Source organism: Lynx canadensis, chromosome D2, assembly GCF_007474595.2.
Source record: "Lynx canadensis isolate LIC74 chromosome D2, mLynCan4.pri.v2, whole genome shotgun sequence".
Lineage (NCBI taxonomy): Eukaryota > Metazoa > Chordata > Mammalia > Carnivora > Felidae > Lynx > Lynx canadensis.
Window position 1 is genome coordinate 78,838,252 of NC_044313.2, and position 23,714 is coordinate 78,861,965.

A 23,714-nucleotide genomic window follows, 5' to 3' on the forward strand; every position below is an offset into this window, starting at 1 on the left:
AAAACCAGATTTCAGTTAATGTCTTCAACACAGTATCCTCCTTTTTTCCCACAGTACCCCACGTTGAGCCCTGAGTCCTTCCTGTTGGGGTGAGAACTTCCCTTTGACTCTTGACTTTGCTCCCGTCTTCCCACATGTCAGTACTGGAAGAGCAAATATGACTCAGAAACCGGTTCCCCAGGGTTGTAACATCAGATGAGACACACTGGGGTCATTACGCTGTAAACCAATGCCTGTGTTTCCCTGGGCTGGGTTCTCTAGAAGGTGTGCGGCTGACTGCATTGCCAGAAGAACGTTCACAAGTGTGGGAAGAAAGGACTTGCCACCAGCCTTGACTTCTAGAGACCTTTCTCAGGGCCGGGACGGATTTTATGTGAGTCAGAAATACCTCCGGAAGATTCAAGAAGCTGTAGGGGTGACGCGGATCTGTGGAGGGCCAGCATGGGAATCCTATACTCTGAGGTATGTGACCTTTCCGGAAGTAAGATTCCAAAGGTGTTAAAAATTGCTCTTGCTTTTCAAATGTAATTTCCCGTTCCTGTGAAAATGTCTCCTTTTCTTCTGCATAGCTTTCCGTGAGAGTGCGAAGTCAAAACGAAGTCTTGGGCGTTAATCTTTTTAATACATTTAATATTATGAGGTAAATCATTTTGTAATTCTACAACTCGAGCTAGGTGTAAGTAGAGAGTTATACAATATATATATATGTCCCGATGTCTAGATGATGTTTGTGGGGGTAATTTGGATCTTGCAGGGACTTAGGAAAATGGAATTAACAGAGTCATGTTTTCTGATGTCAAACATCCAGAGGAAAAGTGAAAATTGCGCCCCACTGGATTTTCTAAACATACAAGAGTAGACTGACTCTTCTGTGGAAAAGCAGGGACGGACTGACATTTTTCAACTTGGTATTTGAAAAGAAAATCACTACCAGCGACTATAAGTAAAGATTATCCCTGTATAAAAGAGGGACAAATGCAGAATATATATTTTTTGGCACTTTGAGTTTTTTCTTTTCATATCTGATGGATACAAAAACGCTTTCTTTCCCCTGTATTGAAAGTAACCTATTAGAATCAAATAAATTTTTAAATAATGTTTCAAAGGAGTACACGTAATGTATGAACTAGAGTAATGATGTCATTATTCACAATTTACTCCCTTTCCTCTCTAACACAATTAACCAGTTGTTCTGCATTTCATTACAAATGCTCAACAGAACCTTCTCTGGTGGTTCTTCTACTAAAGGCAGTTTCTCTGCGTTTGCAACTTTTTCCAATGCCGTGTGTGTGTGTGTGTGTGTGTGTGTGTGTGTCTTTATAGTAAATGTACTCATTGATTAGTTTAAGCTTTAGATTTAGGCAATCTAAAGTTTGAGAAATTGCTCACTCACTGTGGTAGAATGGAGAAACTTACTTTTTAGGGGGGCAACCCAGTGATTCTCAGGGGGAGGAGCAATTTACCTCCCTTGGGAGAAACACTGCTCTAGGCTAGTGCTTTTCAAATTTTAATGTGAGGACCGATCACCCAAGCTCTGGTTTCAATGCAGATTGTGGTTCTGTAGGTTTGGGTGGGGGTGAAGATTATGCATTTCAATTCCTTGATGCTTGTATTGTTGGTCCCTGGACCACACTTTAAGCAGCCAGGTTGTAATCATGGTCCTGAGACCAAGTACGTTAAAAAAAAAGTCTCTTCCCGTGCGGTGCATATTGTTTGTTTATCGGGTGTTGATCTGGCAAGTAGTTGAGTCAAGGCAAGATATGAAGAACTATTTATAAGCATTGTTGGGGGAAAAGGTTTTCCTCTACTAAATTTCTTCTGGTCGGCCTAAGAACTAAATTGGCATGAGACAAATTAACAGGAGAAAATCAAATTTGATTTTGTATGTATGGGAACACTACATATATTGTTTCTCTTGAGTCTACTGGATCTTGACTGCCTCTAGCTCAAAATAAGACTTCACGTGCCAAAGTGGCATACTCTGGGGAGACTTACCCTGGGCCCCTTCAGGGTCAATGAGAATATCCCCAGAAGTGGAATAAATGTTTCACTTTTCAGATATATGGAGGACAAAGCAACTTGGGATGTACTATGATATTTAAAGACAAATCCGACACCCCATGTGCAAACACACACATACACACGCACCTCTAAAAATTCCTAACATGCCTAGACGCTCATAGGTAATTATTCAAAGCTCATAATTAGTATCGAATCCAAGATAGTCTAAGGTAGTGTTGAAATAGACGTGATGGCCATGCGACTCCATATCACAAGTGGACGTAGGTTCTAGGCCCTTCCGTCTGACTGCGCACACTTGTTCACTAACTCTAGTAACAGCAGTATGAAACATACGAGCACCTGGGAGGTTCACCATTTTCGGAGAGAAGAGAGTTGCCCACCCTTTTGGCAAAGAGTTTCTCAATTTGCAGGATTCCCCATTGATACCGACTTGGTTTTTGTGGTTTGTTTTTAAGGTAAACGTAGCCACCACGAGGATAGTAAAGGCAGTGGTAAAACTAGCTTGAGTAGCAGGTTCCTATGAGGAGTAAGTGTTAGATCTTCCATAGTGTCGCTGTGCCAAGGATGCTGTTTCCGGAAAAGAGGTGTGTATTCTGCTTTCTCATTACTCGCCAGCAGCCTCGACCCTGGGAGGTACTCATCTGGTGTGAGGGTGCTCTTACTGAGCTCTGCTGAAGGGACTCTGGTTTGACTGCTGGCTTTAGACACTTTGCATTTTCAGTTGACTGAGCGACGATGCCCCAGAGTAGTGGGTCAGAGAGCCTGAAGAGAAGTGGGTCCTTGGAAATATTTTTTAATGTGTATTTATTTATTTATTTATTTTTTATTTTTTTAATTTTTTTTTTTCAACGTTTATTTATTTTTGGGACAGAGAGAGACAGAGCATGAACGGGGGAGGGGCAGAGAGAGAGGGAGACACAGAATCGGAAACAGGCTCCAGGCTCTGAGCCATCAGCCCAGAGCCCGACGCGGGGCTCGAACTCACGGACCGCGAGATGGTGACCTGGCTGAAGTCGGACGCTTAACCGACTGCGCCACCCAGGCGCCCCAATGTGTATTTATTTTTGAGAGAGAGAGAAACAAAGAGGGCGGAGGGGGAGAGAGAGAGAGGGAGACCCCGAATCCGAAGCAGGCTCCAGGCTCTGAGCTGTCAGCGCAGAGCCCCATGCAGGGTTCGAACCCATGGACCGTGAGATCATGACCTGAGCGGAAGTTGGACGACGGTCAACCTACTGAGCCACCCAGGCGCCCCTAGAAGTGGGTGCTTTTAGATGAGAAGAAGGCTTAGCTTGTTTTCCGGAAGCTGGAACTGTAGTTGCACGTGGGAATTACAGGTGAATGGAAAAGACAACAACCTAACTTAGTCTTATCCTCTGGTGTTCTGAGGCAGTCTCTCTGCGAGACTCCCCCACCTCTGATTTTAGAGAGGGTGAGAAGCTCTGAAGTAATTCCTCAAATGTGTAGACACCATGTCCTCATCTGTCATGTAGGTGCCAGTCGCTTTGGCCTTGTGCCAGTTTCCTTCTACGTTTCCTAAGGCGTAAAGAATGCAAACCACCGAATGAGAACAGGACGAGAGCCGACCAGTTTTCCCCATTCATTCCCTGGTCCTATACTTTTTAAAAACATTTAAATTCCAATGTAGTTACCACACAGTGTCGTATTAGTTTCAGGTGTACAATATAGTGACTCAATAATTCTATACCTCATTCAGTGCTCATCATGATAAGTGTCTCTTAATCAAAGCACACGGGAGCACCCAGTGATGAGTAACTCAAAGGGGTGATCAGAACTGGGACACTTACACCGTCTCGACAAAAGGACCACATATTTTCAGACGAGCTGTCAGACACAGCAGAAGGACTTTGATTTCTTCGGGTGGCAAACTGTGGAAGGCAGATATATGGGGGAGCTAATGGAAGGCAAGGGCTGCTGAGTAAATGTTATTATGTCTCTTCCTTTGGTGCCTTCTCTGGGCTGGCAAGGGTAACTTTTGTCCTTCTTGGCAGAGGGGAGGGGGAACCCCTTCACAAATTTATATCATGCTTTTAAGTAACTGGGAGGAAGGCAGAGAACTTTCCTTGTATCTGCTTCTTCTCTGTTGCCTTCAGCTCAGAATAATCGTTATGCCAGGGGTGTATTTTGGGGTGCCTACACTGCATATATGTATACGTCTATTGAGGAATGATTGACGTAACATTATATTAGTTTCGGGTGCGTAGCGTAATGCCTCCGTAGTTGTATGTGCTGCAGTATATTTGTATATTACTGCCAGTAACTCCAGCATGGTCCTCCTTACCCTCGGGTGGCCATTGTTTGACAGGAGGTCCCAGCGCCCAGGAGGCTGTAAGGGTGATGTTCCTGCTTCCTCTGGGCTCTGCACTCACCTCTTGGGTGGTCTGAGGTGGTAGGAAGGTATCTGGGCTTCTGATCTGCTCGATCCCGGCAGCTAGAACTCACCTTTTCTCCTCCTCGTTGGGGGAAAAGGCTTTCTTGCTCTCTCCTTCTTGTCATCACTGACCTCAGAGCTTCTCAGGTCTGATGCCCAGCGGTGGGGTCCCATTAGTCTTCCAGCAGTAAAGACAACATACTCTCAAGGAGACCTTGTTGGAGAAAGAATGCAAAACAGAGAACTATGCTCTGCCTCCATTTCTCCTCATTGCTAGTCTTCTTTACAATTCAACCACTTCTGGAACTTTCCTTCATGTTACATAAAAGCTAAATGGGCCTAGGTCAACCTTGAAAATAAAAAAACCAACCCTATGCTTTTTTTGTTTGCCTTCCAGACAGAATTTGTTAAGAAATTTCCAAATTCCAGCATGTGACAAAATGAGCCATCAGAAAGAAAGGCTTGAGATTAATTGTACAAATAAATGGACCCTTCAATACTGTTCCCTAAGACTAGTTAATCTGAAAAGGAAAAAAAAAACTGTCTTGTTTTCTCTCTCTTTTTTAAAACTAATTAATTTATTTTGAGAGAGACAGAGACAGAGAGAGCACTCCAGCAGGGGAGGGACGGAGAGAGAGAGAGAGAGAGAGAGAGAATTCCGAGCAGACTCCATGCTCAGCGCAGAGCCCAACGTGGGGCTCGATCCCACAACTGCGAGATCACAACCTGAGCCTATATCAAGGGCCAGATGCCCAACAGACTGAGCCACCTAGGCATCCCATTTTTTTCTTTTTGGGGAGGGGGAGTACAAGTGAGTGAGGGGCAGAGAGAGAGAGAGAGAAAATCCCGTGAGGGAGGGAGAGAGAAAGAGAGAGAGAGAGAGAGAGAAACAGGGCTCACCCCAAAATAATGGGACTCATGTTTTACCCAAAGTGGGGCTCGTGTTCCCAGAAGCGGGACTTGAACTCACGAACCGCGAGATCGTGACCTGAGCGGAAGTCAGATGCTTAACTCACCCAGGCGCCCCCATCTTCTTTTGTTTCCTGAGAAGACATTTCATCAGTGCATCCAGGCTCCTTACCTGAATCATTTTGCTTCAAAAAGCACAAATCCTTCTTAGAAATTGTTATGAAACCTCTCACATGGTGTGGAGCTTCAGCGCGGAGATGGTTAATCAACAACTGACCGAGTCCTCCGGAGAGCAGGCAGAGTTCCACGAGCTCTTTCCCTACACTGGGAACCAGCGAAGTTCCATTACTCTGTAGGAGAATTTTCACCACGGTGAAAGTGGGGCTGGGGACACGTGTGGCTCTTAGAGACACTAGTAATGGTGCACGCAGCTCAGGTATTGCTACGTGGTTAAAATAACACCAAGTATTTCCCAGCTGTGATGTCTCCGCCACTGGGATTGGTGTCCAACATGATTCTGTAAATGATACACATAGAATATTTTAGCGGATCATTTACCTGCTGAACGTGTCATGCGCTCCCCAGAGACACTCCTTAAATTTTAGGCCCTAGGAGAGTGAGATACAAAGTGGGCAGGGGCGGGGTTCTAGCACCAAGTTTGGGAGTCTTTTTATTATCTATCTACCTATCTATCTATCTACCTATCTATCTAGTTAGTTAGTTTGAACTAGAGAGAGAAAGCATGAGCTGGGGAGGAGCAGAGGGAGAGAGAGAATCTTAAGCAGGCTCCACACCCAACTCCGAGCCCAACGCAGGGCTCGATCTCCTGACATCATGACCTGAGCAGAAATCAAGAGTTGGACACTGAACCCCCTGAGCCATCCAGGTGCCCTTGGGGTATTTTTAAAACCAGGCACATGGCGAGACGAAAGTTCACAAAAAGTGGTCCCTGACGTGTCAAGTTTCCTGAGTTTCTGATGCTCCTTAACGAACATCAGTGTAAGAGTTGCAGTGTTTCATTAAGGGTTACCTTTATTATGGGGCTCCTTTCTTTCACCTCTGCAGTGGTTCCCAACCCTCTCTATGCCTTAGAAACACTCAGGGAACTTTTTAAAATAACACTAATACCCCCGCCTTACTGCCATACCCTCTTCCCTAGATTCTAATTCAGTTGGCTAGTGATGGGACCCGGGCCTGTACTTTAAAAGGGCCCTAGGGGCGCCTGGGTGGCTCAGTCGGTTAAGCGTCCGACTTCGGCTCAGGTCACGATCTCACGGTCTGTGAGTTCGAGTCCCACGTCGGGCTCTGTGCTGACAGCTCAGAGCCTGGAGCCTGTTTCAGATTCTGTGTCTCCCTCTCTCTGACCCTCCCCCGTTCATGCTCTGTCTCTCTCTGTCTCAAAAATAAATAAATGTTAAAAAAAATTTTTTTAAAGGGCCCTAATGCTTAGTCAGGGTTGAGAACCACTGGTTCTCACATCAAGGCTACAGTCTGGTTAGAGGGACCGGACTTAACACGCAGGAAAAAGGCCAGTGAGCAGAGTGAGGCGCTGTGTGGTTCATGCTCTCGGTAGGACAGATCAAGGAGGTTCCTTGGACATGAGTCATGAAGTGGGCTTTGAGGGACCCATAGTGCAACTGGGAAGTCACAACGGTGACAAGCAGGTAGTTAAGCTGGGAGCGAGGCCATTGGACTGAAAGAGAGGCCAGAATAGGGGGAAGAACAATTGAGGGGCTTTGAACATAGGGCAAAAATCATGGCCACCTCACTCTCTTGGGAAATGGGGAACATTAAGCTCAATCTCCGTAATAATGGACGCAAATTTTAAAAAAATCACGCAAATTAAATAGACGCAAATTAAAACAAGGTGATGTGATAGACCATACCTGGGCTGGGGGACGGATGGCCAGTGGTCAGGGAAGCCTGTCTGAAGAGGTGATGTGTGGGCTGAGACATGATTTATCCTGGAAGAGAGCCAGCCGTACACTCACAACCAAGTGCAGACAGAATACAGAAATGGACGTGGAATGTTCCTGAACTAGCTGGGAAGGATGAGATGGGAGAGAAAAGTCCGTTCACTAGCGTTCTCCCTTCACGCTGTGCCTCAGTTTTCCAGGTTGCACGGAGCCCAACTCCAGGGGACGCCATCCCCACAAGTCAGTGGTTGTGAACTCACACACACTCTTGGTACATACCCTTCTCTTCCTTCCCTTCCGTCTCCTCCTTTCCACCTCCCCCTGCATGTCCACTGAATTCTTGTGGCAGTTTCTCCTTCGATCTCTTTCTTTCTTGTTCACCATTTTTGTTGTATGACAATGGCTTGAAGTCTTTGCTTGTGCCCTTTTCTCTATTTTCTCACTTTTGCCCACCCTCCTCCAAGGACCCACCCTTACCTCCCTTGATTCCGGAGCACAATTTCCCCGTTCTTTCTGTTCCCTGGGGTCATCTGCAGTGACCTCCACACCCCCAAGCATTCCCTCTCTTCTCCGGACCTCTGCCTCTGCTCCAAATCAACCACCCAACATGACTGCTCGTGACTTCTAGGGACGAAGCCCAGTCTGCGACAGGTAGGATTCGGTGACTCTGCCTCCTGTCCCAACTCCGTAACTGGTCCCATTTCCCACTAGATCACACGTGCTGACTCTGCTCTCATCCTCCTTCGTGTTTCTATCTGCTTGTCTCTGTTTCCAAGTCCATCAGGCTCCACCTGGTTTCCATATGTCGTCCATTCAGTCTGTATCCCAGGGTGAGCTGCTCCTCGCAAGCCCTTGCCTGACAGACCTGTTTCCTAACCTTCGTTCTTTGCCCCTGTCACTTTCCCCACCCCTCCCTGACGACAGATGTGCTGAGGAGAACTGCAAACCTGTCTGGTAGTCTAACGCGTTTCTACATAACCTGACGCTTCAAGCGATTTCATGTTTTTTGTTCCTCTCATGCAGCGCGTTTCATGATGGCTGTCCCAAATTTTCCCCACCAGGTTCCAGAACCTCTTCTATCCTTGTCTCAGTCTTGTCTCCTGTGTTACTAACCTGCTCATCTAGTTAAACGTAATGGTGGCTTGTTGAGTTATCTGTCTATGTCTGTTTATTTACGACAGATACGTATTGGCATAAAGCACGGAGATAAAAACTTCAGGCTTTTGGGTGAAAAGTTTGACCGACCTAAAACGTTCTTTCTATCCCAACCACCTGAGCTGCCTCCCGTGCTTTGCTCAGAGCCCGGATTGTCATCCTGTTTAAGGCCAGTGCTTCCACTGCTGTTCATTCCCTTTCATGACCACCTCTGCCCGTCTTCCCTGGATCCTCATGTTTTAAATAATTACAAGAGTACTTTACCTTAATCGAGGGCTTGTTATTATGGGTCTGATCTGAGCTAAGTGTTTCATCTATGCAGTCACGTTCCTGTGACCTGATAAAGAAGATCTGGTTATCATTTTTTAAAGCGTCTATTTATTTATTTTGAGAGAGAGAGCAAGAGTGCACATAAGCGGGCGGTGGGGGCAGAAAGAGACAGGAAGTCAGAGAATCCCAAGGGAGGCTCCACGCTGTCAGCACAGAGCCTGATGTGGGGTTCGATCCCACAGACCATGAGATCATGACCTGAGCCGAAATCGAGAGTTGGATGCTTAACCAACTGAGCCACCCAAGTGCCCCAAGAAGATGTGGTTATTAAATCTAGAAGGGAACAAAGCACAAAGAAGCTAAGTAAGTTGTCCAGCTAACAGTACGCTTATGTGGCAGTGTGGAGATTGGAACCCAGAGAGTTTCTTTCCAGAGCCCGCGTTACTGACCATGCGATAGCACTTTGCCTACAGATGCGCGGAATGAGGACGAGACCCTGCTGCCTCCCTCTGTGCTCCAGGAGCTCTGTCTTGGCTTTTACTGCCAAAGTGACGACAATTCCTCTCCAGTCACACCCTCTGATTCCTTGTAGACCATGTGCTCAGGCCCCCGTGTTCTGCCTCCTGCCCCATCACTCTATGAACATTGATCTTTGGATACTTATTCATGATCAAATCCAGAGTCTCTCCTTACACTTCATACCCTTACGTCCATTTTGGAACTTTTCCTTCTTTGCATCTGGACCAAATCTTTTTCTGGTTTCTCCTGCAACCTCTCTGACCATTACTCCTCTACCTCTTGGCAGATATTGCTAAATCTAGGTCAGTTTGGAGAAGAATCTGGATACATAACCAGGAAGGCTTGGACACCAGCTGATCAGGGCAGAAAGGGGACAGACCAGCCTCCTGAGAGTGTAGACTGTAGCTTAATTGGGGTGCAAGTGGAACACAAAATAATCTCAAATGCAAAGTCTTGCAGCCAAAAGACATTCTGAAGGCTGTTTTTCAAACTGCCTGAAGTAATTAGAGCCGGAAGAATGGATGTATTCTGTAGTCATTCCCCTTGATTTCATTGTTGGCACTGCTAGTTATGAGCTGTGTAACCATGGGCACGGAAGGCAACTTCCCTCAGTCTCACCAAATCAAAAGGGGCGTACGGTTTTGCTCGGAGGGTTGTGTGAGGGTTAAATGAACCAGCTGAAGGACTCAATAAAGGGGAGATCACATTACGACTCATTCATTCCCTTACTTGTTCACCAGATAGACATTGGATGCCTACTGTGTGCCAGGCATATGCTGGATGCCAGGGATAGAATGTTCTAGTACAGACACAGTACCTACTTTCACGGAGCTTACAGTCTAGCTGGGGAGATAGCTGTTACTCGTGCCTTTCTTCACTTAGATCAAGGGTACAGAGAAGGCGGTGGTAAGAGATGAAGTTGGAAAGACAGGATTTGGGACATCCGAAGAATCGTGTGTCCGCTCGAGGACAGCATCCTAACCCAGCGGGTCGTTAAGTGACCAAACGTTTCGGGAAGGAAGTGACAGGAAGCTGCCGTTTTGGCGGTCGGACTGGGGGCTGGAAGGGGGAGACAGGAGGAAGCAAGGTCAGTTAACCACCGGTTTTGCAACAGTCTTGGTGAGAACAACGAAGATCTGAACTAGTGCTTTGCCAGTGAGGATGGGCAGGAGGGCACCAGGGGATGGAAGTATCATGACGATCTCCCGAGGTCTCCACTGGTTTCCTCCTCCCCCAGAATCCCCCAAGTTCCAGAAACTTCGGAGGCCAACAGAATTCACGATAATTCTTCCCTCAAGGCAAAAGGACAGCGTCTTCCTCTTTCTGGGCCCTAGCTTTTGTATTGGACTTCCCTTGGGTCCCCGTCGGTGCTTTCATGACCCTGAGCTGCCCCCTGGTGGAGTCTGGGAGTTTACAACAGCGCCCAACCCTTCCTGTGGTTCCCTCCATCAGCCACCTGGGGATCCAGCTGAACCAGGATGGCACTTTACTTTTCAAATACAGGAGCTCCGTGCCCGGGACATAGGAAGCTCAGGAAAGATTAAGAGATGAGATCGGGTGGTGTTTTAAGGACGGTCGCTTGAATGGGATTAAGGAAGAACTCAGCCGTACCGGGTGTCTCTTGAAGGCAAACTGTCTACTTGTCCCTTCCTCCTTTCTGATGAGGACTCTCAGTAAAGATTTTGCGGAGCCCACGCAAGGGGGGCTTTATTTGGTGTCCTATGGGAATGTGGGCCCAACGTTGTCAAAGCTTTAAATGTTTTAAGAGAAGTTGGGAGGCCAGATGAGTGCATGAAATGTGCCAGGATTTTTAATGTTGTAATTTAAAATCTTAAGAAGAAAGAAATGAACTCTATAGCCACCTGCTTTCAAGTTCAGTATGGTGGTCTATCAGTTACCAAATGCTAGTCCTATAAAGGATGAGTCGTAATCTGTGGCAAATTCGCACCGATTTACGGTGAAATTAGAAGAAGAAAAACAGACAAAGAAGCAGGGTTTTCCATACAGCGAAATCTGCCTCATATAAAGGATGGCTTTGTTTTCCCTCTTCTGTGACTGTCCTTGTATATTTTGTCAAAATAGTTTTGCTCTTACATTTATGCTAAAACGCCTTTTATTTTACTAAATGATGATGTTGCTTCTCACGGATTTACTTGGCAAAATTAAGAGTTGGCGACTCAGCATCGCCTGTTGTGTTTCGTTCTGTCTTGTTCGTTGTTGAGATCTAAGTGGCTGGGCGCCACTGCTAAGATAAGGGCTGAACGCCGTGGGGTAGTATTTGCGCTTCGAAAGGACTTCCCCACCTCGAAGTGGATGGGGCAGATGCGTTGGCTGGGGAGAGACTGGAGGGTGGCAGTCACAGGGTGTGACGACGAAATGGAATTTCGCCTCATTCTTTTGTCTCGTGACTGAGGACACCAAGATGCACGAGGGGGAGAGATTTTCCACGGTCGCCAGGCGGCTAGTTGCACAATCACGACTATAACCCAGTTTGCTGACAGCAAACGCGTCCTTTCGAATGCTCTGGTCGTTTGCACGTCAGCCCCACAGAACCTGGAGACGCTGCTGAGCCCAGCTGGTGACGAGGCCTAGGCACGGGATGACCTCGGGGTAGCGGAAGGGGGGTTGTGTGGTTGGGCATTTCTACTGCATTTTGGACCCCTGTATCATGCCCATTTCTTTTGGGGACACAGAACTTTGCCTCTTATCTGCCATTGAGCTGACTTGCCTCTGGGGTGTTTCTTTCGTGAGCAGGGCCTTGGGTTTAAAAGTATCTTACTATTGGGGCGCCTGGGTGGCTCAGTCGGTTGAGCGTCCGACTTCGGCTCAGGTCATGATCTCGCGGTCTGTGAGTTCGAGCCCCGCGTCAGGCTCTGTGCTCACAGTGCAAAGCCTGCTTGGGGTTCTGTCTCCCTCTCTCTCTCTGCCCCTCCTCTGCTTGCATGCACATGCTCTCCCTCAAAAATAAATAAACATTAAAAAAATCTTACTTTTAAAAGCTCACTGATTATGATATTTGGCTATGTTAGAAACATGAATTGCTTAGCAAACGTACGTACCACTCAGCTTTCTCACTGGTGCTCATTACCCCCAATCTATGCTTCTTTAACATTGTTTTCTCATTGTTGAACGTGCGTGTGTGTGTGTGTGTGTGTGTGCTCACGCTATATTCCCAACCGGTAAGTACATTTTGCATGGTTGAGAGTATTTTGTACACCTGTCCCCGGCAACTGCGACTGGGACACAGCAGAGGTCTGACCTTGTCGCCAAATTACAGGACGACTGAATAAGCAGTAATAATAATTTCCATAAATTGAGCATGCCAGGTGTGATTCTAAGTGCCTTTTTTTTTTTCACACTCTCTAATTAAAATCAGTCTGAGAATATTTAGTATTTGCCTTCCGTGTGCCAGTGCTGTGTTACATACTGGGGGTATGAATGGAATAAATTCAAACATTACGTGGAACAGTATAGCCTCTATCCCCACGAAGCTGGCAGCCAGTGCCTTCCCGCACTCAATGCTGCCTCAACCCCTCCCGATTCGTGCTGGCCTGCAGCGCGCGATTATACAGAATTAAGACAAGAGTGGACAGTTAGGCCAGTTGCTGTGAAACAGGGCTGGAGTCAGGAAAGACCGGGTAAAGTAAAACTTAAGTGATGACATGAGGGATGGGCCAGAGGCGGCCAGGTGAGTAGAGAGGGGGAAAGGTGTTTTGTGCAGAGGAAGCAGTAAGGGCGGGGCCCAGATGGAAGAAACCAAACATGAAGCATTGAAAACAGAAGACAGGTCCAGAAGGAGGTGGGGGAAAGTGGGCAAGGGGAGGAGGTCAGCTTAGGTCTTGCTGTCACGCTCCCATGACGCTTTGCAAAGCCCCTTAGGACACTTTCTAAATAAAAAGCATCGGATCCAATCAATGATGTCATTTGTTATTTATGTATTATCTGTGTAAAATGGGTCTTTTCCACTGGGCTGGTTTCCTGGAGCACAGGGCGCCATATGTCTCTGTTTGATCATCTAGTGCTGCCCTAAATTCCTCCGATGCACCTACTCTATATTCAGTGAAATCCTGCCTCTCTGACAGGCGTCATCCATCCGTGAGCACACTCTTCCCCGCGGGGTTAAATCTGCAATATTGCTTCCACTTATTCACTCATTCCATGAACGCATCTGTGTGCCAAGCAATTCAGGAAATCGTTGAGAGGTTCCTCGTGGACTTGGGCTTGTTCTAGATTTAAGGCTCGGCATAATGGAGACCAAAAATCTCATGTATGAAGCGATACACAGTAAAACCTTGCTTTGCGAGCATAATTCGTTCCAGAAACATGCTTGTAATCCAAAGCGGTTGTCTCTCAAAGTGAACTTCAAGAACCATTGGCTCAGTTGTGATCACGTGACATTCGGCGTCATGTACGACTCGTATTGCAAGACATCGCCCTTTTATCAAGTGAAAAGTTGTCAGAAATTCTTGCTCGTCTTGTGGAACCCTCACGGAACGGGTTACTCGCAATCCAAGGTTTTACTGTATCACGATTGGGAAAGACGGGAGTTTTAAATTATCGGGTGGTGATTTCTCTCTTACGGGGGCTTCATTATGCCGGTATTTCAGGACCTGCTTGTGGTTTTCCCCTCTTAGCCCATCTGCCAGGCGGCCTATCAGAACGACTTTGGTCAAGTGTGGCGCTGGGTGAGAGAGGACCGCAACTGTATCAATGTGCAAGATGGCTTTAATGGAGACACCCCCCTGATCTGTGCTTGCCGCCGGGGGCACCTGAGAATCGTTTCCTTCCTCTTGAAAAGAAATGCTGATGTGAACCTCAAAAACCAGGTAGGCCATTACACATGAGTGGAGACAGCAATTGACTGTGGTAATCCTTTCTCCTCCTAGCAGTCGAGGATGTGCCATTTTCTCGTTGCTTGTAGCTCCTGATACCAATTTTTTTTTCCTTTACTTTAAAGGGACTAACACATACTATTCTATCAGGTTAAAGAGCCAAAATAAATCATAGTTCAATCAGCAGGTTGATAATTATGGTTAATTATGTCCTTGTACTTCTGAAAAGAAAGGTTCATTCATTCCTTCATTCATTCATTTGACTAGTTAGAGCTCTCCTTTTCCTTTCCTCTTCCTCCTCATGCTTTTCCCTGCCTTCCTGCTTCCCTCTCCCTGCTCCTCCTCCTCATGATTCCAGAAGGAATGGGAAAGATTTCCTGGAAAAGAAATGCTGACCTGGTGGTGCTATTTCATGAGGTTTTTACCTACTGGGTCAATGTTCTCCGGGAGATCCTACCGTTCGCTCATAGGATTGAAGAAGGCCAGGTAGGTATTTGCCAAGGACAAACAAGGTCACGAACCAGAGGCTCCTTGAAGCCACACAGAGAGGCAGAAAGATTGTACTTAAAGATGCAGTGTTAGCTGACGGAACCCTCAAGAATCAAGGACGAGCAGAACACAAGTGTATTGCTGCAAACATCTCTTTCGGAGCACCTTGGAACGGCCAGTGTCTGCATCCGAGCAAAGATGGCATTTAAAGCACACTCAGTAAATATAAAAATTCATTATTTGTCATACTTACGAGTGCTCTGTTTCCACTCACGTACACGGAGTGAGGAAAACACAGCCTGTCGGGGCCCCGCTGACTCCCTTCCGAGTCAGTATCAACACCAGCTCCTCTGGAGCAATCGCGTATTATCAGCAAATGGATCGCTACCGGGCCTTCTTGCTGGTACTTCCTATTTTTTGCTTGGTTGGGCTTAAAAGCAAGGCATCCCTGCACCGAATGTGACAGCGATGCAGCTTCCTGGACCGTGACACCGTCTCCCTTGCACACAGCTGGAGGGCCAGGTGTGTGGGCTTGTGGTGAGTGGGAGTGGCGAAGGCAGATGTCTGTGGGTTCACATCCTCTGTCGGGGGGACGTGCTCATTTGGAAGCTGGGGGAAGGCGATGTCGGACAGCACAGGGACGGGGCCGAGAAGGCGGAGAACCTCAGCCAGCCTGCAGGGATCCTTTGGCATCGGGAACATCTTGGGAAGGACTTTAGGGATATGTTAGATAAACAGAGACTTTATCAGAAGGAGGGTTCGGTTTACATTTTTTATCTTGAGAACAGTTTTCATGGTTTTTAAATATTTAATCTTTCCCAAACACTAATCTTTGCACGTTAATAACTTAACCGGTGTCTTCTCGTGTCTTAAATCTATGTTCAGGAGTCATTTTCAGACGTCCTATAAACAAAGGCCTGAAAATAAAACAAAAAGCTCTGTGGGTAATTCACACGCACGCACCTAATAGAGACCATCAATTCTCTGGAGAGCACATTAAATTAAAACATAAATACGCTCTTTTTTTGGCTTGTCAGACTGAGCAGGATTAAAAAAGAAAATCAAGGGTTGATCGGGAAGTAAGTTTAAATTTTTTTTAATGTTTATTTTTGAGAGAGAAAGAGAGAGAGAGGGAACGAGTGGAGGAGGGGCAGAGAGGGAGGGAGACACAGAATCCGAAGCAGGCTCCAGGCTCCAAGCTGTCGGCACAGAGCCCGACGTGGGGCTGGAATTCAGACTGAGAGATCAGGACCTGAGCCGAAGTCGGACGCCCAACCGACTGAGCCACGCGGGTGCCTCAGGAAGGAAGTTTAAATCGTTATTGTACCCGAGCACAGTTTAGCGCAATACGAAAAGCATTCACACATTTCATGTTAGCAATTACACTTTGAGAAACTTTGGCTAAAGACAAATTTGGAAATGTTGACAAAGCCTTATGAATGGAGATGTTCAGGCAGTATAATTTATAAAAACAGAAAGCTAAAAACTTGAAATGTCCAACAGATAGGGTTTGGTTAAATAAACTAGAATAGCTCCATTCAGTAGAAAGTCATGAAGCCGTTATAGGCCTATGTTTACCATTTTTGAAAGGCATGGAAAAATGCACATATTCTAAAGGTTAATTAAGTTCCACTGCCCAATGTGGGGCTCGGACTCATAACCCTGACGTCAGAAGTCACGCGCTCTACCGACCGAGCCAGTCAGGCGCCCCAGAAACTAAACTTCTTGACACAGTAATCTGAAAATATGAAATTGGAGACAAATATTAATGAGGAATCCTTTTCTTAATTTTCAGAAACAGAGAAACTGCTTGCATTATGCTGTGAAGAAAAAATTCACCTTCTTTGATTACCTACTCATTATCCTCTTAATGCCTGTTATGCTTATTGGGTATTTCCTCATGGTGAGTACACCGTGTGTGTGACCAAAGGGCAAACGTGGAGATCAGCAGCATGAATCATCAAGTTTTGCTGGGCCGGTCATGTATAAAGAAATAGTAACAAAAATGAACTCTCGGTTTGCATTCTAAAAATGTTCTTTCTTTCTTTCTTTCTCTTTCTCTCTTTCTTTCTTTCTTTCAATGTTCACTTATTTATTTTGAGAGGGGGAGAGAGAGAGTGAGAGTGAGAGCAGGGAAGGGCAGAGAGAGGGAGAGAGAGAATTCCAAGCAGGCTTCCTGCTGTCAGCACAGAGCCCGACGTGGGGCTCGAACCCACGAACCGTGAGATCGTGACCCGAGCTGAAGTCGGACGCTCAACCGACTGAGCCACCCAGGTGCCTCCCTCTTTTTACCCCCCAAAGAACACCAGCTCTGTGCTGACTCATTCCCTATTTTCCATCTGGTTCCCTAGTGGCTGGTTCCACCTTTGAGAGATGACTCAACACATGTGTCACTTACTCGTTAAATGACCAAGCTCCCTTCTCCTTGCAGCTAATAGACCGTGGATGTTAGTTAGTTGTCTTTGCTAACATGGGCTCCGGGACAAAATCTGCCAGTTGGAAGTGTCATTGTTACCTCCTTGGGTATTTAAGTGTTACAGAATTAGATATGATAGTGTTGATTTTGATGCTTCGATTTATGGGAAAAAGAAAACTGTAAGTCACTGATAAACACATACTCTGTTTATACCCCGGGAAAGTTCTCGAAAAATTACTTGTGTGTTTAGTACATGGCAGTTGCAGTTTCAGGGCCGGTGAGAGATCTTCCGTTTATTTTCAAAAGGATCGCAAGGGGGATTAGAAAGACTCGTTCAGAATTTGTTGACTCACAACGCTGCTTTGTAAGACGGTCAGATGTTTAAAAGCCGGAGGCCCTGGCAAAAATACCAATTGGAATGAATAACCGCCTCTTAATGCACATTTTCCTACTTATTCATGGGGCTTGAATCTGTGCAGTTGAGATATGTACGGCATAAGCGACCGGGGAGGAAATTTCAGAGGAAGGGACCAGGAAGGACTGTGTCACTGCAGAGAAAGGCAGTGTAGATGTTGACAGAGGAGGGAAGTATAACCAGGGAAGAAAAGTAGGTGGGGCTTCCTGTATGGCTAAGGGCTGACCTCCGGGACAGCCAGGACTGCCATGCTCCCCTAGCAATGGGATGTTGGGGTGACGCCCAAACTGTCCTGTGGTCAGGGTCTCGGGGAACTGGGTAGGAAAAGGGATTTCTGAGGGGTCTGGTTCACTTCGTTTCTTTGTTCAACCTTCTGGCACACTCTTGCTGGGACCCTACTACGTGCAGGCACTGGGTGTGAGGGATGCAGGATGAACCAAACAGATGGAGTCCTGTCCGTGCAAGAGTTCGTTAGAGGGCAGTGAAGAACGCATCAGTAATAAAGTACGGCAGAAACGCCTGTAAAATTACTCTGAAGTAGGTAATACAGGGAGGTGATCAGTGCCACGAGAGCCCAGAGAGGGATTTCACCTCACCGGGTAGGTCAGGGAAAGCCTCCTGGAGGAAGAGGGGCTCGGGCTGGGATACTAAAAATGGATTTAAAAATAAAATTAAAAAAAAAAATTTAAAACAGGGCTCTTGGGTGGCTCAGTTGGTTAAGCGTCCGACTCTTGATTCTGGCTCAGGTCATGATCCCAGGGTTGTGGGATCGAGCCCCACGTTGGGCTCTGCTTGGAACCTGTTTGGGATTCTCTCTCTCCCCTTCTGCCCCTCTCCCCACTTAGATTCTCTGTCTCTCTCTCTCTCTAAAATAAAATTAAAAAATTGTTTTTTGAAAATAGAAGAAGAGAGGAGAGGCTTCTAGGCAGAAGGAACATTCAGGGCGGGGTGAGCCGGCAGGGACCAGAGGCCAAAATAAATTGGGCCTTGCAGGACAGTCTGGGAAGTTTGCTTTTGTCCTCAGAGCAATGGGACAGTGCCTGTGGGTTCTGAGCCAGGAAGGGAAAGACCGGTCCCTGGGCCCCAACCTCAGTAGGATTTGGCAGGTCTGGCGTGGGGCCCCCGAATTTGCATTTCTAAGTTCACAGGTGCCCACGCTGCTGCTTCAGGACCACAGTCTGAAAACCTGATTGGTACTGGATGGGGTGAGGAGGCGGGGAGATTTTAAGAAAGATGCATAGACGCACAGAGGTGTTGGGATTAAAATAAACCCTGTGGAATAGAATAGTCCAGGCACACGATGGAGAAAATGCTTGTCAATGAACCTCCTCTTGACGTGTTGTTTGTAACAGGTGTCAAAGACCAAGCAGAACGAGGCTCTCGTTCGAATGCTGCTCGACGCTGGCATCGACGTGAACGCCACGGACTGTGTAAGTTCGTGCGTTTAGTCACCTTGAAACGATATTCAGAATGGTATTTGCGGGCAGAGTATTTGTCACCTACAGAGTTACTCGCTTTGTTTTCCTAGACACGTCTACATGTTCCTCATCTTTCTTTACGTTTCATTTTTCTTTCTTTCTGTTTTCACTGCTAGTCAGGCGAGCTGGGGGTTGGTTAGATGCTGCCACTAAACTCACAGGGATCTTTATGGACTGGAGGACAGTTTTAGAACTTTTTAAAATGTTTTTATTTTGAGAGAGAGAGAGAGAGGGAGACGAGTGGGAAAGGGGCAGAGAGAGAGGGAGACACAGAATCCGAAGCAGGCTCCAGGCTCCGAGCTGTCAGCACAGAGCCCGACGTGGGGCTCGAACCCGCAGACTGTGAGATCATGACCTGAGCCGAAGTCAAAAGCTCAACCGACTGAGCCGCCCAGGCAGCCCCCAGCTTCTCATGTTTTGCTGTGGGCGTTTTCACAAGTCATACACGTATTGGACTCTCAATTTCTCACCTGTAACGTGAGGGTAGCCACGAACCTACCTTGCGAGGCAGACTCATGTAGGGTGCTCAGCAGAGTGCCTGGCACATAATAAGTGCTCAACGAACAACAGCTGCGGTGGCCAAGCTCCCAACCCACCCTTAAGCAAGTCCCCACCTGTAAACTCCATGGATAAGGATCAAAGTCAAAGAGCCCAAGTGGCGCGGAGGGCGTGATAAGCAAGCGGCAGTGAACTTCTTCCTGTCTCTAACTAAATATAAGGTTTTGTTCTCACCTTTCACCCTTACACCCTGTGCCCCTCTTCCTCCCTTAAATGATCATAAATGGGCCCGATGTTTATTTGTATGACGTTTTATTTGCTTATATTGATTGGATGAAATTTTGGATTCCCAACTGTTTATTGAGAAAGGAGGCAAGTTGAAATTTGAGTAGACACGAACCAATATTCTGTGATCCTCGATTTGTTTTATGGCGTGTGCATCTCTGTGGGTGTGTGTGTGTTACCACTCTTCCATGAGAGAGAAAATGTGCCCATCCCTGTTTCTATTAATTATTTACATCATTTTAGTTTTGATTATATTGGTATCATCATATGTTTAAACGGAGGTAGCTCTACGTGTGTGTGCACGTGTGTGTGCGTGTGTGTGAGAGATTGAGAGAGAGAGAACACAGGAGAATAAGTTACTGAGATGTATGTTTTTCCTTTTATTTAAAATAGAATTTTGGGGGATACCTGGGTGGTTCAGTTTGTTGGGCGTCTGACTCTTGATTTTGACTCAGGTCATGATCTCACGGTTCATAGGATTGAGCCCCGTGTCACTGTCACTGTCAGTGCAGAGCCTACTTGGGATTCTCTCTGCCTCTCTCAAAGTAAATAAATAAACATGAAAAAAAAGAAAATAGAATTTTTGGGTTAATTTGGATAGACGACTATGGTGCTCTGTCATTCCTTAGAAAACTTCAAGATGTATTAAGTAAGACGTTATTAAAGATTGGGTGAATGGTTCGCTGAAGGTTTTTCTTGGTCCTTTCATTGAAATTCAAAAGGTTTGAAACTTTGCCTGTGATCAAAATTTCTCTAGGATATTTTTCTGCTTCTCGATATGTATCTCTAGCTGGACTGTTACGTTCCACACACACACACACACACACGCGCGCGCGCCACCATTTTTCTAAGACTATCTGAATATTCAGATAGGTTTTCCAACTCTAAGTAATGCGGTGCATTGTATTTCTAGGTAATTACACTCACTTTATTTCACATGGAAAAGTTCAAAGCCAGCTCTTTGGTGCATGATGTTATCACTTAAGAAAAATCAGCAATTGCAGCATTATCCGTTATGCTCTTGGAAGAGTTAATAAGGTCTGGCATTAATTCGGCACATACCCAAACCATGGTTGTTGGGCTGCTTTTTGAAAGGCAATATCTGGGGCACAAATATCTGGACACCCTAGCTATCCATCTCTTTTCACTTGTAGTTGGTGTTTTAAGTTAGTACCAGCAGAGTAGATCCGCTATTTCAGAATGCAGAATATAAGCCACAGCAAACCAAGCATGAGAGGTTTCTACATAGAACCAACTGCACCGATCCTGGAGCTGGGCTGTAGCGACATGAGCACCGTCTTCAGGTTGTGGGGATTTTGATCAACAACCACGGGGGATGATATTTGCAAAAAAGCCCGTGTGGGGACCCTTGAGGAGAAAAGACGGTACGATGATCTAGGCGGTGATTGCCCAGACATATAGAATCCCACCAAGAAACCTTGAGACAATTGAGCGTTAACTTCTTGCAGGTTGTGTTAAGTTTGGAACAGAAAATGAGAAAGGAAGATATTAATGGCTTATAGGACGTTAACCATATACACATGGGGGCAGGGAAGGCTTTTGAAATACAAGAAAAGTGGGTGTGCGTGGATGATTTGCAGACCGGTCTGCTTGGGGGGGACGCTCTAGGATGTGACAAGTGCTTGCCGAAGGAGCCGCCTGCCGGGTCCGTAGAGCCCACGATGAACTCCCTGTTGGTCTTTCGGTTTCAGTACGGCTGCACCGCGTTACATTACGCCTGCGAAATGAAAAACCAGAATCTCATCCCTCTGCTCCTTGAAGCTCATGCAGACCCCATGATCAAGAATCGGGTAAGAATCTGTGGGCGGTGGTCCGATGTCCTTCCAGCAACAGCATCTCCTAACTTGGGCTGTGTGCTGAAGTGAATTAACTGCCTCCGATGTTGTTGACAGCAAAGCTAATTGTCCTCACTAAGGAATTACGTTGTCCTATTCCTGTTAGAACCAAATGACCTTCAGAGCCCTTGCCGGGCCTGTAAGTCAGTTGGTCTAGACTGTTTACTAGGCCTTTTGCATCGACCTTGGACTGCATTGGAGACAAAGGACCGTAATTTCTTTTTCTCCTCAGCGTGGTGAGACTTCACTGGACATTGCACGGAGATTGAAGTTTTCCCAGATTGAGTCAATGCTAAGGAAAGCCTCGTAATCCTAGAGGCCTCACGTGGAGAAGTAGAAAGAAACTAAAGCGCCGTGTTCTCTCTCCATTTTGGACAATCGGTCTGTGGACCGCTCAACCTGGATGCTGCAATTTTACGGTTACCATGGGTAACCCTAATGGCGGTTGCCATGGTGACATTTGTGGAAGAGCTTTGTACTGACGATTTTTTTTTTTCTCCCAGTGGAGTTCACCATGGTCATAATCTTTCTAGGAGAAACACTGAAGTCGTGGGGGTTTCCACTTTGGTCAACACAAAGGTGACATTTCCACCCCGGTTGGTCCTGAAGAAGAGAATCGCAGTTGGCTGGCTCGGTCCTCTCTTCTCAGGTGTGCCACTGTGACCAAGAGGTGGTCCTGTCGATATCACACCCAAAAAAACGACTGTTTCTCTCCATCCTTTTGAGTGGTAGGAGGAAGATTCGAAGTAGATATATTTGTATAGAATGATGTGTCAGGGGGGCGGTGGGGGGAGAGCTTCATATGTAAATATTCATTTGGTGAAACAACTTCAATAAAACCATCTATCAGTCGTCAGGGGTGGGGGTATTTAGGCCACAGTCATGTTGGGAAATCCTACAAGCCAGGGCTGTTTCTTTTTCTTTCCCGAGAGCCAATTTAACTAGAATACCTCTAGACGTTTTGCTGTCAGCTTATAAGTAAAATCCGTCTTAATTATGAACAAAATCAGGCAACTGTCAAGATGTTTCCTCACGGGGCGCCTGGGTGGCTCAGTCGGTTGAGCGTCCGACTTGGGCTCAGGTCACGATCTCACGGTCCGTGAGTTCGAGCCCTGCGTCGGGCTCTGGGCTGACAGCTCGGAGCCCGGAGCCTGCTTCCGATTCTGTGTCTCCCTCTCTCTCTGCCCCTCCCTCGCTCATGCTCTGTCTCTCTCTGGCCCAGAAATAAACATTTAAGAGAATAGATGTTCCTTCAAAAATACCTTTATGATTCTCTCGTGAATGCCAGGCAGCTACTAAGGTTGTTCTTTCTGTTTATTTTCATTGTTAAAATTCAAAATATTATTATTAACGTGGGACGAAGGATTTCTTTACAATAAATAGAGCAACAGAAGAAGATGGTATCTGCGTTATACTTCCAGAAGGGAGATAGTGAATATCAAAATACATTTCTCAAGTCCTGTGTCAATGACACAGAGTAGAAATAAACACATTTTAAAAATGATCAAATTTCGCCAAGCAGGACTGAATCATTAATATCTTTAGACATGGACTAAAGTGTAGACGTATCACACACTATATTGAGGTCACAAATGAACAGTCTAAGAAGAAAAGATTTACCATCCTTGAACAGAACAAAGGGCTAATGAAAATCAAATCCGGAATATTTATTGAGCTATGTACAGAGCCTTAAGGTGTATGTTTTGTGAAGGAAATAGTAGTGTGTAGATACAGATTCAGAAGCCCCTACGTGTCTCTGAAATTATTTTAGATACATGGCACCGAATCGAGTTAGCAGGTGGCTCTGGGGGACGGAATCAACAAATGAACTTCACACACCAGTGTACCTTCCACACGCACCTGTGTACCTTCAATTTGGTTTGCAAAATTACGCTATCACTCATGTGTGACCGTAACTGTCATCTTTGAGACGGTGCGAAAATTGAGCATTTTCTTCTATTCGTGACTGACTCTGGGCAGTTATCAAGATCAAAGAATAAAATATGCGACAGTTTGTTGTCTCTATGCTCATGACATTCTAATACTTTCTTCCTAGTTTTTCGTTTTTGAAGGCAGAAAACCGGGGCAGACATTTGTGGACATTAGGTCTTCTAGCGTCAGTCAATGAACTCTCCAACGAGCTGGGCTAGATGCTAAGTACTGAAATACGTATACGTGCTTCATGGAGTGCGTAACGTGCTTATGGAAAACTCATTAAATTCCTCACAAAATTATTTCCTCTGAGACTTAACTATAAAACCCTGG

General features: G+C 46.2%; 1 protein-coding gene across 2 annotated transcripts; it reads left to right on the plus strand.

Annotated features, from left to right (window-relative positions):
* Positions 1-112: 112 nt before the first annotated feature.
* On the plus strand, positions 113-23,474 carry ANKRD22 (ankyrin repeat domain 22). Of its 2 annotated transcripts, XM_030334151.2 has the most exons (6): positions 116-462; positions 13,815-14,006; positions 16,297-16,404; positions 18,685-18,762; positions 21,306-21,404; positions 21,682-23,474. In XM_030334151.2, the coding sequence occupies exons 1-6, from the start codon at positions 442-444 to the stop codon at positions 21,757-21,759; spliced, it is 576 nt and encodes a 191-aa protein (XP_030190011.1). In that variant the 5' UTR covers positions 116-441; the 3' UTR covers positions 21,760-23,474. The 2 variants fall into 2 exon arrangements, with proteins under 2 accessions (XP_030190012.1, XP_030190011.1); XM_030334152.1 differs by lacking the exon at positions 18,685-18,762 and having other exon boundaries at positions 113-462; positions 21,682-22,455.
* The last annotated feature ends 240 nt before the right edge of the window (positions 23,475-23,714 follow it).

Excerpts from the sequence above, each read along its gene's own strand:
- ANKRD22 (XM_030334151.2), top strand. The coding sequence starts at position 442 with ATGGGAATCCTATACTCTGAG. Across the intron at positions 463-13,814 it reads TGGGAATCCTATACTCTGAG|CCCATCTGCCAGGCGGCCTA; the intron begins GTATGTGACCTT and ends TTCCCCTCTTAG. Across the intron at positions 18,763-21,305 it reads ACGTGAACGCCACGGACTGT|TACGGCTGCACCGCGTTACA; the intron begins GTAAGTTCGTGC and ends TTTCGGTTTCAG.